The following is an 18,643-nucleotide window of genomic DNA, read 5'->3' as shown; positions in this document are numbered from 1 at the left end:
TTTTCAGATTTTTTTTACCTGGACATCGAAATAGACTTTATCCCTCAAAACCATCGAAAAGTACATAAAATTACACAACTTTTGTCCTACTTGACTTTTTGGCCTGGACGTACAGTTTGGGAGCTACAGCGATGTGAAAAAAATAATTACAAATTTTGGATTTGGTGTAACTTACAACTTGTAAAAGGTAGAATTTTTATTATTTAGGGGAATTTTTTTTTTACAACCCATTAATTGACTAGACCAAGTTTGAGACAAATCGGAAGGAGTGTGGACAATGAATTGCACATTTCGTATGGAAATCCCCATATATATATATATTCGTATATATATATATGCAAGAAGGCGCTAATCGTGAAACCCGAACTTAGTACGGCACTGTTAGCGACTATGTGCGCATTGTAAGCATGGGCGGGGCTTGCGCATCTTCGATTTCTGCAAGTGTGCCGCGTTTCCGATCCCACGCGGTTGCAATAATCGAGGTCCTAGTGTAGTAAAGTCTGCGAGAAAGATGATGTTGATAAATTTGGCAAGGACTGTGCTATTTACTATTTAGGTAGCTACCTATGCAAAAGATTTCTCAAACACAACAACTCTGACTGTAGGGCACTGCTTATCAATCCGGATTCTCAAATGAGTACACTTGACGAACACCAAATTTTGACATTGTTGAAAACTTACAAAAATTGTCAATTGCATCATTGCCAAAAAGTTGTTTTCGAATCGATACGAGTTTGGGAATAAGCATTCAACATTTTCAATTTAGATCACATGCTTGTTAAGAACGTCGCGCAAATCCTTTATGGGATATTTAACAGTGGTCCTTCACTGAGATTATGTTCGCCGGAACATACTGAAATTTTTATTAAATCATATGCAACAATAAGATGCCATTGGGCAGCTCGATTTTACAGAAGAGTATCGGGTCCTAAAGAAGTGTTGCACGAGTACTCCAGATTTGTACGTTAACTTCTGTTCGAAATTACGTTGTTGTCGTTATCGTTGTCGTTCATTCAAGTTTATATTACGGGGCATCATGCGGATTATTTCTAGTCACCACACTAAACGCCACGCGCCGACACGCCCCCTTGACTGTCACGTGCCCTCGTGATCATATTTTATCTGCGAAGGAAACTTTAGTTCATTCTGTGCTCCCTCGTTCTGACTGAACAACGTAACTACTAAGTGCCGGGTTTCCATATGTGTCATACCTCAGCGCTCTACTGCTGCTCCCAAAACTACAACAATACGATTGTGATCAAATAAATTACAGAATTGTCAGATTTATCCAGATAACCAGTGGTTGAGCAGTATTTATGTACCTCTGTGCATCACAGTTGTTATCTTAACCAAAACACACAATAGTCGACCAGATAACTCAGTAGTCAACCATATGACTACAATAATTAACCATCCAAGTGGTCCTATTGGTACTATAACCAATGCACAAGTCAACCGACATTGACTTTTTGATTAACCATATGGTCCTTAGCTCTCTGGGCCAAGCAGAGCTATCGTCGCTATTACATCGCATCATCTCTGACTACATAAGTGAGGTAGGATCTTTGTGATTTGCGATTAATAAGCAGATGCATGGCTCGTGTATACTCACTGGTAAACCAAACTTGTAACTCACTGTTATCACTGCTAACATCGGCGCCTTGTGACTGTTCATTACCACTACGAGTATTACAAGAATCAAGCTCCATGGGAACATTACTACCAGGCATCATCCGCAAACGTTCAGGTGCATACTTGTCGGTTCCGTTGCCCTTTATGGCGTACAAACAATACTGATCATGAATTAAAACGTCAACCACTTTGTATGGCCCTTGAAACCTAGCATCTAGCTTACAATTAGTTTGATTCCACTCATGATACGCTATGAGAACGTAGTCTCCAACTGAGAATCTACGAACTTTGGATTAACCACTATCGAATAATTCTTCATCTTTTAAAGCATTTTTATCAACAGAAGTGGTCGCCTACTCTTTGAATTCAAAAATATCCACTTTTTTCTCCTCTTGGTCGTCGATAACCGATAAAGAAAGGGGTCTTGCAACCCTACCAATCAGTAGTTCTATCGGACTATGTTTAGTGGTAAGACTTACTGTACGGTTCAACGACAGCGGTATTTCATCGGATTTTCGCCCCGACTTTTCATCATTCAGTATCATTGTTGTTGGCATATTTTCAATAGTACTCACAACACGTTCGACCTCACCGTTAGCACGACTCGTTCCTGTAGCAACCAGGTGCAGTTCGATACCATGTATCTTACAAAACTCTCGAAAATCATTCTTTGCGAAACATCTAGCTTGATCCGCAATAATTCGAGATGGAGCACCAAATAAACTAACGCACTCTTGCAAAGTCGTCATTGCGCTGCAAGTATCCATGCGTAGCGTATGCCGCAAGAGTACGAACTTAGTAAACAAATCAATGAATACAGAAACATATTCGCTCAAATTATTTTTCACATTTAGTTAATCAGTAGTATCAATATAAATAGTATGCCATGGGAGACTGACTTGTCGGATCCAATAAATCTCGATTTGTATTTTGCCGGAACGAGATTTCGACAGCTTGCAAGTTATGCAATTTTCAGCAAACTTGCGAACATACTTTGGCATGTTAGGGAATCAAGTCGAACCTGCTCATGTTGTGGTTTCCACTCTATCTTACCTTTCCCGGTGGTTAATCGATATAGTACAGCAGTGATTTGTGAAAATTTTCGAACAAATTGTCAAAGTTTTGTAACTGTTTCTGGCGACGAAAAATCCGTCAACGCTTTCAATTTTCGTGGGTTAGCTCGTATGTCACGAGCTGAGACCTCATATCCCAAGTATTCCTGCTACACAGAATTTATTTAGAAGCATTCTAATTGTAAATCTTTCCAGCTACTGTTACACATAATTAACTGGAATCATCATGTCAGTTACTTAGCACACCGCAAAAGTGTTTACAAGTTTCCCAAGTGTCTTATTTATTGCCTTTTGAAAATCAAAAGGTGCATTCCGTAAACCAAAAGGCATAGTCAGATACTCAAATTTACTATTCGGGGTTCAATCGAATTCTCGTGAACAGGTAACTGATGACAAGCAGATGCCATGTCCAAAAAGTTGTAAAATATTTTACTCCACTCGACCATTGTATCTGGTCATTTATGAGCGATAATGGATACCTATCGGCTACGGTATCGCTACTGAGCTCGCGATAATCCACGCATAACCGATCAGAGCCATTTGTCTTTTTAACCAAAAGTAAAAGTAAAAGGTTTTATTGTACCGGCTGATAAAAGTTCTTCAATTTTATTACGCACAACCTTTCATCTGGGCGAAGACGGCACGGTCTTCGAAACTTCGTTGGGCAGTGCGATTGGGTTGTATCCGTTTTATCTCCAATTCGCCTGTACTAATACATCCTGTAGGCGATCCCGTAACAAACGATGAAACGAATTCGTTTGATAACTTGACGAAGTTCAATCTGTCCGTACCAGCTACATCAGTATCAATTTCATCAAAATTGTCAACCCTATCGCCAACTTGACATATCTTGACATATTTTGTTTTTCTTAAACAAAAATTATCTTGCGACACTTCAGCTGTGAAACTCTGCGCAATCAAATCGCGAGCATTCAAGATATCATGACTAAGGCAGTCGTCTGGTACGACATGCGAAAGAATCCTTATGGCGTACTCGTCAATAGTCACTTAGGACAAAATCTGTAAGTTACTTACGATAAGAGACCTTCCAACACCAAGAAGAGTCACCAGCATTGAATACATTTGTCAGAAAATTTATTGGCTATCGATTCTTTTATCAGAGAGCATTCGGCACGAGAATTAAAACAAAACAGATACTTCTCACCACATTGCACTAATTGTGCAGTGACAGATTCAATCGTGCAGATAGAGATCAGCTTCATACTCTACAGCCTGCTTCGATGGTCCGCCGGCTGCGTTGCTTTTGTCTTTGTTTTGAAATCGAGAAGTAATATGACCGCTCTTATTTAAAACAGGTGACAGTCTTCTTCTTCCCTGAGGAATTGCTAGTTTTATTTTTGCTCCTGCTGTCGTCTTTTTTTTTCTTACGATGCCGACAATCATGACATTTGTGAGCCATTTTATTACAAACGAAAGAAATCGTTCTCGGTCTCTTATTAGCAGTAAATTTGTCACCCTCGTCGTTGGCGATAGAAGTAGCAAATCTTTTTCGATATGCACTAGCCGTTAGTTCTTGCAGCAACACACTTCGTGAATTTATGTCGGTAGTGAACGCAAGTTGCTGTAATCGCGGCTCACGTTGAATACAATATGCTAGCACTGTAATTACAGCTATCCGCTCAAGTCATGGATTTCCAACGAGACATCAACGTGGTCACCAGTCTGCTGCTATAGGCTGACAAACACTGATCTTCTTTTTGTTTTCCTCTATTTACTTGAATTATCACTGCAGCTGGAGTTGCAATAGAACCAAAAAGGGGCAAAAAGAGTTTTTTGAATTGATGTTAGTGCGTCGGAATGGTCAGCTGTGTTGTTAATCGCTCGATCCACTGACTGGACGGTCGAACGCATTACAATACATATGCTATACTCGTATTGTAACTGACAGCTGGTCGAGGTCACCTCCGACATCAGCTATGGCCGTACATACGACAGATCACAACAATAACAGACACATACTAACTCGATGATCCACCGGCAAGGTCATGGATAAGGAAGAGACGACGACGATGTAGCGTGATGAGCGATCACGACGAGTATAAATAGAAGAACCGCGGAGAGCATCTTCAGCAATTGACCAGCACAGCGCCGAACTAACTCACAATTCAGGAGTAGATTTTGTAAAAGAGCAGTTGACCGGCATAGCGCCGAACTGACTCACTTGTTATCAACTCTGTTAAGAAGCAGTTGACTGGCAAAGAACCGAACTGACTCACCTAAGTCTTGTAACGAAGTGTTTCTCGTCTGGAGGGTACTATCGAATTTAGCTTCAGTAATTTATACGATAGAGATTTAAGCAAAACGCTTATTTCAACTTAGAAAATTTTGATAAAGTATAGAATCCACGAAAGCACGGGATGTCTAGGGAAATAGAAATTTGAGCATAAAGCAAAGTAAAAAAATTTGAACCATGGAAACGATTTGAAGCGAAACCTATAAATTATTGCAATAATATTTTGTTTTTGTTATTTTTCATTGTTGATTTTAAGGATTCAGTTAGTTTGAGCGCATAGCGCAACGCTGTATCATTTCTTTTGTTGTTTTGAATGGTTTATTTTAATTAAAACTTACTTTGGTTGATTATCAAAAGTTTGTACAACGCGTTTGTTTCTCTGTCCTACACGGTTTTTTTTATTCAGAATTACACCTTCCGTAAAAAAACCGACAGGCAGCCAAGGTTGTCCCTGGTCTGCAGGATCGGTGTTGTGTTTGGGTCATCAAGCCAAGTGTTGCAACTAATGTAGCTACGACCAAGGGTGGAGGAGTAGAAAATGAATACACAAACTGAACTTGATTTGGGTGTATTCAAGGTGCCATTGAAATCGAACTATATACAGAGTCGTGTGATACAAGAGTAACTACTATGACGACACTCATATCACGACTGACCTCCTCATTCCTCAGCTCATTCTTATACCTCTATGACACACTCACACACATACATGCATACATTATACAAAGCATCATATTGCTTGTAACACCAAGGCTAGAAGTAGGAAGGCGACTCTGTTTACTCCGAGTTCGCGGTCAGAAGGGAGCACCGGGAAACCCGCATCTCCGAACAGATGACATACACATCGCTCTCTTGTCTCCGATCGGTAGCAAAAGCGACACAGCTCTTGTCTTACGTGAGGGAGCACAGGAGGGAGGTGCTTGTTCATAAACCAAGGCGGCTTTGGAAACACTTAAGTCCGTATAACCAATTGATTCAGGGTGTTTTTGGGTCGGAAAGACCGATCCTTCTGTTTGCCCATCAGAAGAGTTCCTTTATATTATCCATATTTACTTTAATTCTAGGGGTTGAGGCAAAAGAATTACACAATAACGGAGTTTTCTCACAGGTACATGCCTCAAGAAAACCGCACACGTTACAATATATATGTATATATGTTCTGTGACGTAAGTTATGCCTAACTCAAATAGACAAGGTGTAGCTACCACTTTCTACTACGTTTGTTTCAGGATGAAAAATCTGCTATTCATTATTTTTTACACTCGAACCAAAGGATAAAAAAAAAATCCAATGCCGATACGACTTTATGCGATTAGCCTTTATGATTTTTTTTTAAATTACGGTTTAAACGTGATTTCTATATATATAAAATAAGAAATTCTGAGTGACTTATTAACGTTCGGGCCAAACGTTTGGACTTAGGAACATGAAATTTATCGAGCATCTTTCTTTCATCACGTGAGCAGCCACAAATATTATTTTTTATTTTTTTTTTTGATATTCCACTTCCCCGGAGATGAAAACGGGTAAAGCGTGTTTTTCATGTATTTCTCGATATCTCTTCAGTCTAGTCAGCGAGATCGATTAAGTTGTTGCTTATAGCGGTAACTTATTTGAATATCTAAAAATGTGTTCGAGCATTTTTTGAAATTTGATTTCTAAGAGGTTGAGAATGGGCGAAACATGTCTCCGCCGATTTCTCGGCATTTTGAAGGCTCGATGCAATATCGATTTGGTTTTTACTAACGCTTATCATAGAAAATACCTATAAACGCATATCAGTATGTCAAGCACAACTCATCACCCCCCAATAAGACTAATGTGGTAGAACATTTTGATTGGTTTTTCACCTACTCCCTACGGATGAAATGGAGGTTATTGGAAATGACCAGTGAAAATAAATAAAAGCTCACAGTCTACCTACATTTAGTTTAAACATTTTGAGCATACTTTTTTGCTGTTTGTAATCGCAAAAAAGTATACGAGTATAATGGTGCTTCAGACTTTGCGCCATTCGAAACGCCAATAGTGTTTTGCAAAAATGATAGAAAATTTTTATAATCATATCGCTATTATAAACTTACATGCAATTATACTCCATGCAAGTGATGACCGTTTTATAGTTTGAAAATTAGTTATCAAGGTGCGAGATAGCGATAGCGAAGCATTGCCAAAATACTTGAGCTGACGAACGCTAGCCACGAATCAATTACTCAACAAGTCTAGTTGACGGTACAATTGTGACTGTTGTATATATGGAGTGCCAATGGTTGTTCAAACTGGATATTCCAATTGATATGCAAATTTTAAATTACATCAGTTGTCAAATTATCTTGAAAATGACTTCTTGAATTTTTTCTGCAATGAATTGATACGATTTTAATGACAAACCTACTTTAATGGTAACAGTAGTAATGTGAAAGATTCAATTTATGCTGTGATATTTTCAAACATGTTTTTATGATGTAATAGATGTCATTAAATCAAAAGGTGGATTTATCAATCGGTAACATTATCACTATATGCTTGATCGTTGAGTCTTACTACTATTATTACGTGATTGGCAGAGAGGTTACATGCAGAGGAGTACAATATTTATGTTCAATAAGTTGAGTTCTAAGAGTATTGACGAGTAATTTGCAAAAAATATTTCTTGTCATTCTGCTTCCCATTTGACTCTCTTCCCGCCTCTTACGCGAATATCAGTGAAAAAAAATGTACAGTATTTTGCAGGATTTGACATACAAATACAGTAACAGTTGACCATTACAAAAGTAAACTTAAAATTTAAAGTGTGCGTCAGGGAAATTAGAAGTTTAATTACTGATTTTCTGTAAAAATACGTGTTATATATCAGGCTGAATCCATCTCAAATCATACAGGCCAGCAGAGGTCATCTTCCATAATTGCTCGGAACTGAAGTATGTTCTTCCTCGCCCAAAATAAGCGGACATATATTTGTGTCTTGATAATCATATCAATTATGAATATGAAAAAAACAAAAACCAATGTTTCATTTTTCAGAATCGGAAAGAATGATAAAATAAAATAATTGTATAAATCAATTGTAAGCCTCTTGTGTTGCTCAAAGATAGTCGGCATGAAAAATAAATTTAACATACGATCCCAAATAGCAAATCGATTGAAAAATGCTTCTACGAAATACAAAAACTGATATTACATTATTTTTGCAGGAATTCGCATATGCAGGGAAATGAAGAATTGAATTATATTCAATGGAGGCCTTTTTATTCTTCACACTATTCCGGAGCGTATCTAACCATGTAAATATGACTGCCAAATCAAAATAAGTAAAAAAATCAATATCTCGACAAATAATATTAAATCGATTTTGCCGTTTATAGGATATATAGTGTATACTCTCTACCAAAACATAAAAATTTTCAAAAAAATCGAAACTGGATTTTTTCAGATGAAATACTTTTTGTTTTTGTTTTTTCAAATCACTATATTTTTTGCAATTTTACCAATATTTCGGATTTTCATATCTGATTCGACGGAGTATGAAGTTTTGCGATTTCAAAATAAGACTTTTTAGAAAATCTCAAAAATTGCGAAATTGACGGTTATTTTTCGGAAATTATATATTAAAAATCAGAAAAAACCGATATTTACCATATAATCATAAGAAATCGCTATCGGACGTGAAAAATTGATATAGATAATAATAAAATATACGTGTCTGCCTATTTTGGGCGAGGAAGAACATACTTCAGTTATTATGTAATATGACCTCCACTAGCCTGCATGATTTGAGATGGATTCAGCCATCAGAACTCTAAAAGAAGGCAATATCTGTTTTAATTCAATTTGCATGAACGAAATATTTCGGTTAACGCGACTTTATAGCAGAAACAGGACTGGAAATGTTGTAAAAATCTGCCAATTGATTTCTAATTCACAAAAGATCAAAGAATATTTAATTGAAAAATACTTGTATTAAGCACGGACTACAATTTGCTATGAAAGCATTTAAACTGTAAAAAAATACGTCAGATGCACACAAAAATTAAATACCCGACTCTGGCGTGAAAGGATAAAAGAAATGAATTCAAATAAGATCGCCTCAAACTTATACGATGTGAATCGAAAGACTCGCCATTTCATATAACAGTTTAAGAAAATCACTCCAAGAGTGTAGTACCTGTACTTTTGACTGAAAAATACCTGCATATTTTCCTAATTATGCATTAGTAAACTTAGTATTTAGACCCGTATTGTACCTACCTTCATTACCAAGGACGAGTAATAAATATTGTTTTACTAGCGTACAACTTATGCAATGTGAGAAATCAAATTCTGTGCAATAACATACCTGTCTCCCTGTTTGCCTCGATCCCAATCACGCCCTGTTTTGTCTTCATTATGGCTTCCTCTACTTAATGGACTCCGATCTCTGAAATTCACACCTCCACCACCACTGGTTGTAACACCAACTCCGAGGCCACCTCCCCCACCTCCGATTCCACCACCACCACTGTCTCTGTTTTTATTTCTGTTTTTACCACCTCTATTCCCTCTCGGTCTTCTACCTTGGCCTTGATTTTCTGCCTGATTACTTTGGTTATTACCACCGAACATGTTGCCTACTCCTCGATTCTGGTTTTGGTTCCCAGCACTACCAGCTCCGAATTGGTCACTTCCCGCACCCCGATTCTGATTTCCCGAACCTCGATTCTGATGACCAGTAGCAAATTGTTCTCCGCTGCTCCGATTTTGGTTCTCAGCCGCAAATTGGTCACCACTACCTGCACGATTTTGGTTGACTGGCCCACGATTTTGATTCATGTTGCCAAATTGATCATTTACGGCCCCCCGAACTTGGTTTCCTGTTTGGTTCCCCCCAAACTGGTCGTTTCCAGGCCCCCGAGAGGGGTTTACACCAAAGGAATTTTGATTAGATCCTGGAAACTGTTCATTGGTGTTGTTTCGGCTTAGATTACCCCCTCCAAATTGATCATTAGCAAAATTCTGATTCTGCCCACTATTGAAGCCTTGATTTCCACTTACAAACGAATCGTTGGGGCTTCCGAATTGGTTATTTCCAAAAGAATTGTTGCCTCCTGGTTGCAGTGGTGGAAAGTTACCCTGGATATCAGATCCCCCTCCGCCACTGGATGTTCCAACAACCCCTACATTGCCAGGTCCTCCCCCTCCTGTGGTAATACCACTACTCGCGGTCTGGCCATCCTTTTTAGCAGGTCGGACATCTGGATGTAAAAGAAACTATAATTATCACAAAAACAAAAAGAGGAAAAATTAATAATATCTTCATTCATAAAAATGATTTTGTAATTTTCAATTACGTGATTGCTAGACTGTGGATGAAACCAGCAATATTTGGGAATAAACTCTTGTACCTTTGCTATTACTCATTTCAGAATATCTCAGGGTTTTTTATTATCTTGGTAAGATTGTAATGTATTTTTCATATGATTTTTAAGATTTAGTAATATTTGTGAATTCAAATTACAGAATCTTGATGAACAGATTTTGATTCAATTCATTACATTTACCGTTGATAACATTCTACAGCATAAAACGGACTACTAATTTACATTTTCTTAGTTATTACTATGTACACTAAATGCTTGACATGGTTACTTCAAACCAAGGATTTAGGATCAAAATTCTTTTCTCATACATTTCTTTTTTGGGAACTGCATACAATTAAGTACATTTCTTTGTATACCTGCTAATTTTAGTAGTAATGATGAAATGTATATGAAGGTGATCTTCATTCAGGCATATTCAAAATTTCTGTTAAGAAACTTCAAGTTGATTTCTTTAAATTTTATTGTGATTTAAGCGGAGACTATGGTGAAAATTAAATAAAAAATAAATAATTTAGTTTTTGAAAAGACTAAAGAAGACATAATCAAATATTCTTTCCTACGGGGTGCATATTATTGTACTACGTGTCACGGAAAAATATTTTAATCTTCTGCAATGAGAGTGTATGTGTAATAAATTATTGGCAGATTTCCAGCGTACTGCTGTGAAAAGTTCTTTGCACATTACAATTTCATCGCAGAAGATTAAAATTTTCAGGGTGTCGACTGCAATCGAGAATTTCAATCCCAGCACTGTTCCAGGAATCGCCAAGAAAAATAATTGAAAAATTCAAGGACATTAATTTCGTTTGCTCATGAACTTTTCAGGATACGATAAATTGGTCAGGTAAGAAATTAGAAAATTTATACAGCAGTGTATATATAGAGTGAATTGCTGCTAAAGTGAATGGTCCGTCTGCTAAAATTTAACATATTCAATGCAGTGTATTACAAATGAAATGTCGCAGTATTCTGTAAAAAATATTGTATATTAACTATTCCAGGACAAATCAAAATATTGCAGGGCTTTTCGAGGACTTAAGGAGTGATTTTTGTTTTCTTGAGGATACTCAAGGAGCAATAGACACCCTGAATTGTCTTTCAGGACACACACTGCGATAATCTCAATCTTGCAGAAAGGGATATTTAACTACATATTTTTTAGTTATTCTAAAAACGAAAAATGCGGTATTATTAAAATTTGATTGAAATCCCCATTAGAATGGTAATTTTTATGACTGTGTTACATGTAAGAAAAAAAAAAAATATTAAAAAAAGTAAACCCCTGGAACCTCATGCCTAAGAGATTAGCCTTAATCGATAATAACCTAAACATCAAGTTGAAAATATTGAAAAAATTAAGGTAACCACTACCCATTACACAGACATTGTGGTTTGCCATGTGTAGGCTGCTAATGGTTCAAGAGTCCTAAGATTAGTTTGTGGCGATTTATTCACTCCTACATTCGACACTTGTGAAGACTTTTCCAGTACATGTACAGTGGAAATGAAAAGTTCAATGATAGAACAGATAATTGAAGATGCCTATGGATGATAATGCAAGATACAGATAATGTGTCAGATTTGAAGGGTATATTACCTATTCGTCTGCCTTTAAACATGTTTCCATTTTCATTCTGTATTGCTTTGAGTGCTGACTGTTCATCTTCAAACTGCACGAAGCCAAACCCTCGGTTAATTAAGGAACCAACAACAGTGCCATACTTCTGAAAATGCTCCTCCAATTCATGTTTATTCATGTCTTCTGTCTGCAGATGACCTACAAATATTCGGCTGTTGATGGTTGCCGGATCTTTCAATAATCGGGCAGCCATTGTGTAACAGATTTCTGTGTCTTGTGTCTGTAAAGAAAATTGTAGAAATTTTTTAAAAATAAGAACAACTTTTCTGCAAAGAGGATTGATCTATAAACTGATTATGAGAAATTGGCCAAGCAAGTATTTAACTCTCAAAAGGCATGTGTTACCTGCGAGAGAATTGTAAATAATAGATCGTTTTTCGCGGAGGCTTGAAATTAGGAAATTGTTACGAAATGAGTTGAATACATTCCAAAGAAATGGATTTTTTATTAGACAATTTATCTAGTTTAGTTATAAGCATCAACATGTATTTTTTAACAATAAGATTTTTTTTTTATAACAGAAGATTTTTTCGCTAGATTCTAGGTTCGATTCCTGGCTCCGTCGTTAATTTTTCAAATTCACCAGTTGTTCAAATTTACATTTTCTCAACAAAAATTTTCTCGTAGATTAATGATTTGCACACCCGCATCTCATTTATTAGACAGCATTGCTGTCTTACGGGCTTCTCATCGGAAGCGAAGGATTGAAAGGGGTAAACATAAACATCTACACACTACAGTCTCCTTACATCGTGCATGCAGAGAAGAAATTCTTACTCATACAAATCGGGCACATGAAAACAAATTTGAACTCACTGGTTATGAGAGAAATTAATGACAACAGAGTCAGGGCGGCTAGGTGGTCTAGTGGAGTAAGTCTCCGGTAAAGCATCGCTAGATTCTAGGTTCGATTCCTGGCTCCGTCGTTAATTTTTCAAATTCACCAGTTGTTCAAATTTACATTTTCTCAATAAGATTTTTATTTGCAGCATTTACTTGTTTAAGATGTGTATGATAATTCAGTTCCAGGTGTCTTAATCCAGGACTTAGTAGGAATATCTCTCAATATACTTATGCCCCTTGAAAATGTGTTATATGTATATGCAGATGACAGTCTTTTATAATGACCAGATCAAAGTTCGTAAAACGAACATAACGAAACATGGAATGAAATGTGTATTCCGCAACTTATAAATTGTTAGAAATTTAGTACACACTCAAGCATAAAGACCTGAATAAAACATAATGTATCCATTCTGCAACTGGGAGCCATACAAATTAATTCTCAAATTACCATATGGGATGAATAAATTAATAAGTTAAGACTGATCAATGAATGAACAAAAAGTAAGGAGATAAATAACTTTTTGCCACACGTGCTTGAAAATTTTGATTTTTGAAGCCTATGAAGTAAGCATAAGGTGTTCTATTTTCAAACAATTTGGAAGACAATATTGGTGTAAGCGTAAGCTACATAGCCCTAATTGCACGCGCTATGAGTAAGCATGTTGACACCAAGGGTTCGAGTCAAGCCAGAGTTGAGTTGGAGTCGAAACAGAGTCTAGTTGGAGTTGGGATCGAATTCAGGTTGAGTCAGATTCTAGTTAGAGTCGAGTGGTATTTGGGACTGAGTTGGGTTAGTTAGGTTATTGCAAATTTGTTTGATAATAAATTATCAGTGCTATTGCTTCTGGACTCATTATTTAAACCTCTTTTTTTGCACATGTGGTTCACAATGCTAACACAACTCTAACCCGATGCAAACACAACCCTAACCCGAATCTGACTCGACTCCGACCCTTAGTATATATGTGCTCAGTAGCACCTTCGGTGTTTGTCAAATCACACTTTCCATCATACTTGCTGCAAGAAAGAATGTATGCTACATATGCTAATAGGCGATGTCTGACTTGTGTGATTACAGCACTTGCTTTGGCTTACGCTGCGTTCACACAACTACTCATGCAATTGCAGCACTCACCTTAGGCTTGTACTGACGAATTCAGATCAGTATTTGTGTGAATACAGTACTCGCCTTTGGCTCAAGCTGCAAACTACATACTCATCAGAAATTATTCACTTTCCACACTATAAACACGATTTACTATCTTGACCAAATTTGACAGTGAGAATTTATATATTTGACTTCATACGATTCACTGATTGGTCACTTTGCAGAGATTTTATTTATGAAGAACTATCTTTGTTTACAGCTGTTAATCGCAAATGACAAATTTCCTAGTGAAAGAAAAAAAATTTTATAGCAGCAAACTTTCACAAGGAACACATCAGTAGCCTGTTGGGTGACAGTCCTAGGTCATCCTGTACATCAATATTCAGAACTTCATGTATATTTTCTAGGTCGATTTGTCTCTATGGGTTTAATCATAAGTCAACATTCACAGAGATCAAACAGCTAAAAGACAAATTATCAGTACTATTTATGCACATCACACATTAATGACCTCAAAACTTATATCACATGGAAATGAGTTTGAACATTCTTGTACGTTTTTTATTTCCATCACTGATAAATATGCAATGTGTATTTGCACAATAAAGTGCCCTGTATGGAATGACGTTAGCCATGCAAGAAAGATAGGATTCTTTTTTTAACCTATGTTAATTCATCGCACAGGCCTCTAGAAATTGTCATGTTTTTTTATTACTCGAATATCACAGCCATGAAAACCTATTGGCAACTTTGCCAATGTTCATCAATCTGACAGAGGGTTTAATCACAGTATGTAATGTGCCATATATCTTCGGAGTGATTGCAGAACTCTTACATGACTGGTCGTATTGCACTTCAATCACTGTCCATGCGAATAAACAGCGTAATAAACATGGAATACCCACGACTATCATGATTTGTTTTAATAACAATAAAACATGACGAGTTGTCCTTTGAATAGTCAAAGTTACAGAAAGTAAATGGTGATTCTATACTTACGAAGTGTAATATGCTCCAAAGAACGTTTATGTTCAATTACTATCGAGGTTATGTTTGCCCCAGTCAAACTGAGCGTCAGTGATCAACTACGTTGACATCACTATCCCAAGTAGTTGAGTAAAATTTATTTGCTGCTTTCTCGTCTTAATTAGCGGCTATTTCCTCCTAGAAGGTACAGGTAATATATACAAGTTGTACTATGTTTGTCGAAACTAAACGTCGTGATGTAGAACGCAAGATTAAATTAAATTACAGTCCATTACGTAGACGTGATTATATGGATAATATTACATCGCGTTATACATACATAGTCCCTTTGAGTATGCTGGAAGTACACAAATGGTAATTTTATTTCACGTTCTATTTTCTGCCTTGCAATAACAATAGTCAACGCCAACGCGTAGGTACATGGCAGAGGGTACGCAGAGTTTCGTGAACTTGGTTTCCTACACGGTTGCGTGTGTAGGGATGCAGTTCCATTGCAACAACGGATTGACGAGTTTCTCTCTGGCGGAACAACGGAATGAAATAAACAAAAGTTACTAAATTCCGAATTCCGTTGATGGTGTGACGTCATGTGACGTCGAACGGCACCCCAACAAAAATTCTCAAATGCTAGACAATAGAAATAAGCGCGCGAGTACAGTTAGACACACGTCAGCAATTACCGATAGTATTGAAATACTTGTATTGGACAATGATGGTTCATTCGCGCTAACCAGATAGAACCGGAAAATAGGGCATTCTCTTATAAGGTATTAAAGTAAGGTTTTTTTACCTATTAATGAATGACCAAATCTCAGCAATGTAGAGTTGATCTGACGAATCGACATTCTTTTGAGAAAAATATTGAGTTAAATGTGACGTTGATACGGTACTTCGCGAAAATTTCCAGATGCTAGACACTGGACTCGATCACGTAAGTACAGTTAGACTTACATCAGTCGTTCGGGCCACTAATTACCAATAAAGTATTGTAATCACTGATCTCTATCTATATAGTGATTGTAACATACCGAACAACGGTTATTCTATCGCCCTGATCAGACATATCGGGGAAGGAGTATCTATTAGATAAAATATTTAAATTCAGTGCCGGATTAAGGGGAGGGGGGAGGGTAACCGGGCTGAAGCCCCGAGGCCCCCACAATTTTTGGTAAAATTTGCTGGCAAATGGTATGTGAAATCACTCTTCTGAGAAAAAAAAATTTTAGAGTTACATTCCCAAACATTGAAATTACATTGAGAATATATTTATTGTTGATGATGTCGAACTGCACTGGAGAGCGCTCATTTTCCAAAATGAAAATTATAAAAAATAGACTACGAACTGTTATGAGACAAAACCGTTTGTCAAAGTTATCCGTACTCATAATCAGCATTGAAAATGATTTACTCAGGGAGCTGAGTTTTACCAACATCATTGATGACTTTGCGTCGAAAGAAGCTCGCAATATGCTATTAGCCTAACGATATAATTTAATGTGACTCATTTCTTGTATTTTACGATACCAACATGTGTTAGTTGACAGGATTGTATATATCTCACAATAAATTATTGCTTCACTATAAAAATGAAAGTTTCCTATCTTGTTTGAAAAATAATTAAGGGCCTCCCACTTCTTTGTTGCTCTAGGGCCTCCACACCTATGAATTCGGCACTGTTTAAATTGGCTTACCTTTGGAAAGTGACCGGGTTCTGATGAGTGCAGCGTAGATTTATTAGAGGGTTTAATGGAATAACTGATTTGGATATATTTGGAAATTTGATTAAATTGGATTTATTTTGTAGTTCAGATTACAAGTCACAAACAACGGGGTTATTGGTTTTAGATTTTAAGTTAATAGACCAAAATGGAATGGAGAAGCTCACTGAAGATTCGACAGAATGACTTAAAAGTATAAAAAGTTTAAATGCAAAGAGTAAAAGGATTTTATGCCTTCAATGCCCAGTCCATTCTGTGTGATCCACAGTCTTACATGCTGTATTTATGGCGCTCGTAGTAACAATACGGTAATTAGTTTGAAGTGGGCTAAGTTTGGACAAAATATAGTTGGCTGTATAGCGCTTCTCGGATCGACATATAATATGGACTACGCTTAGGCCAATAGAATACGGCCACCTGGTAGAAGGAGATAGCCACTGGTTGAGGTTAATCTCCGTGGGAGCTTTCCAGCAACGACACAGAGCGACACAGAGCGACACTGTGTCGAACATGGTGCTTTCCAACAAGAACACAGAACGACACAGTCGGACACAGCTGCGGAGCATGGTTGGACACTGTGTCGGATTCATTGCTGCCAATTTTTTAATTAGAGATTTTATTTTCGACACATGGTATTGTTTACATTTATTTATTCAATTCAATGATAATCTACACGCGTTTCACAAATGTTTTTTATCCTGGAGCGCTCAATGATCCTAGATTTTTCGTATAATGCATGAGCGGACTCTAGTGACTCAATTAAGAACCTCAAAACGTTCCACAAGCACCAAGGCACAGTGTTCGATCAGTGTCACACTCTGTCTCCTTGCTGGAAAGCTCCCCGTATCTTTCTATTCTGGAGCGTAGCAACATGATAAAGAGAGAAAGCAATTGCCCTCCACCTCGTTCCCTCTGTCTAAATCTAGTGGACACTTTTCGAAGGCCTTCATGTTGGAATTGCATAGTCCATGTTGATAGCTTCTCGCTACGCCAGTTGTGGGATCTATGCACGAACTAAGAGGATCTATGTTAACTCCCGTTATTCTAAGATATAAAAGTTTTGGACACCAATTCTCGATGAACCAGACCTCCGTGAAGTTGGCCCCCCGAAGTTATTATTTTTAAATCTAATTAATGCAATTCGTTTGAGAATCGTTTGAGAGGGTTTGAGAGTAAAGAAAAATCGTTTGAGAGTTAGTAGTTTTTCCGGAAAATTGATTTTAATTTTGGGTGTGAAGTTGGCCCCCATATTTTCTATCTCCTCAAAAAATGGACTTAGACGTTTAATTTTTTTTTTAATCGTTTGAGAATCGTTTGAGAGGATTTGAGAGCAGAAAAAAACTGTTAGAGAGTTAATATTTTAATTGATATTAAATAATTATTCAATGTGCGATTTCCCCTAGGATTAGAGCACTTCCGGTGTGCGGATTGTGTGTGTGCATTGTATATGCGCAAGATGTCTGCGCAGTGCGTCTGAAATCAGCTGTAGCGACCGAGATTGACGAAGAAATACGAGTTTCGAGGATATGGATTATCGTAAATCGAACAGGTAAGAGATGGACATGGAGACGAAGCTGAGCAATTTTCTCTCAATGACACCAATGGTAAGAGAAGAATTGGATGAAAGTATTGGAACAAGACACGAGCGTCTAAAACGGGAAACGTGACGAAATCTTTTTAACGCAGTGCAACAGAAAGTGAAATCTTTTATAGAACACTAAAATTGATGTTTACTTGCAGATAAGGAATAATGCACTCATAATTGGAAGAAACGTAGAATGTCGATGGGCTTATAATATATGTCAGCGATGTTCCTGTTCGTCTATCCCAAGATTTCTGTGTTCTCAGATCTTGTAAATCTTGGACCGTGCTTGCAACGATCTTGCGAACGATTCATGTTACTCGGCTAGGCGTACCATCCCTTGTCGCATTTACAAGGTAAATAAACTGTGTAGCTGTAGCTGTGTAGCTTTTGCGCAGCGAAAAAAATTGTTGGACAAATACCATGACTAAAAATTTCACAACAAAG

At 37.3% G+C, this 18,643-nt stretch overlaps 1 protein-coding gene and 1 long non-coding RNA gene across 4 annotated transcripts in view; one reads left to right on the top strand and one right to left on the bottom strand.

Moving 5' to 3' along the window:
* The window catches only part of LOC124177482 (PE-PGRS family protein PE_PGRS30), a 34,649-nt gene extending 19,237 nt beyond the window's left edge, over positions 1–15,412 (bottom strand). For 2 of the 3 annotated variants that reach the window (XM_046559869.1, XM_046559877.1), the window contains exons 1-4: positions 15,216–15,412; positions 14,909–15,073; positions 11,914–12,175; positions 9,296–10,190 (exon numbers count right to left, since the gene is read on the bottom strand). In XM_046559869.1, coding sequence (XP_046415825.1) covers positions 9,296–10,190; positions 11,914–12,148 — 1,130 coding nt within the window. In that variant the 5' untranslated portion in view covers positions 12,149–12,175; positions 14,909–15,073; positions 15,216–15,412. The remainder of the gene's footprint in view (positions 1–9,295; positions 10,191–11,913; positions 12,176–14,908; positions 15,074–15,215) is intronic. The other variant, XM_046559885.1, reaches the window with a different exon arrangement.
* Positions 15,413–18,167: 2,755 nt separating this feature from the next.
* Positions 18,168–18,586, top strand: LOC124177591. Its single transcript, XR_006869644.1, has 2 exons — positions 18,168–18,218; positions 18,355–18,586. It is a non-coding gene; the product is annotated as an uncharacterized LOC124177591 (long non-coding RNA).
* The last annotated feature ends 57 nt before the right edge of the window (positions 18,587–18,643 follow it).

The sequence above is a fragment of the Neodiprion fabricii genome, chromosome 1, assembly GCF_021155785.1.
Source record: "Neodiprion fabricii isolate iyNeoFabr1 chromosome 1, iyNeoFabr1.1, whole genome shotgun sequence".
Lineage (NCBI taxonomy): Eukaryota > Metazoa > Arthropoda > Insecta > Hymenoptera > Diprionidae > Neodiprion > Neodiprion fabricii.
Note: the sequence above shows the minus strand (reverse complement) of the source record. Positions and strands in the feature narration are given on the sequence as shown.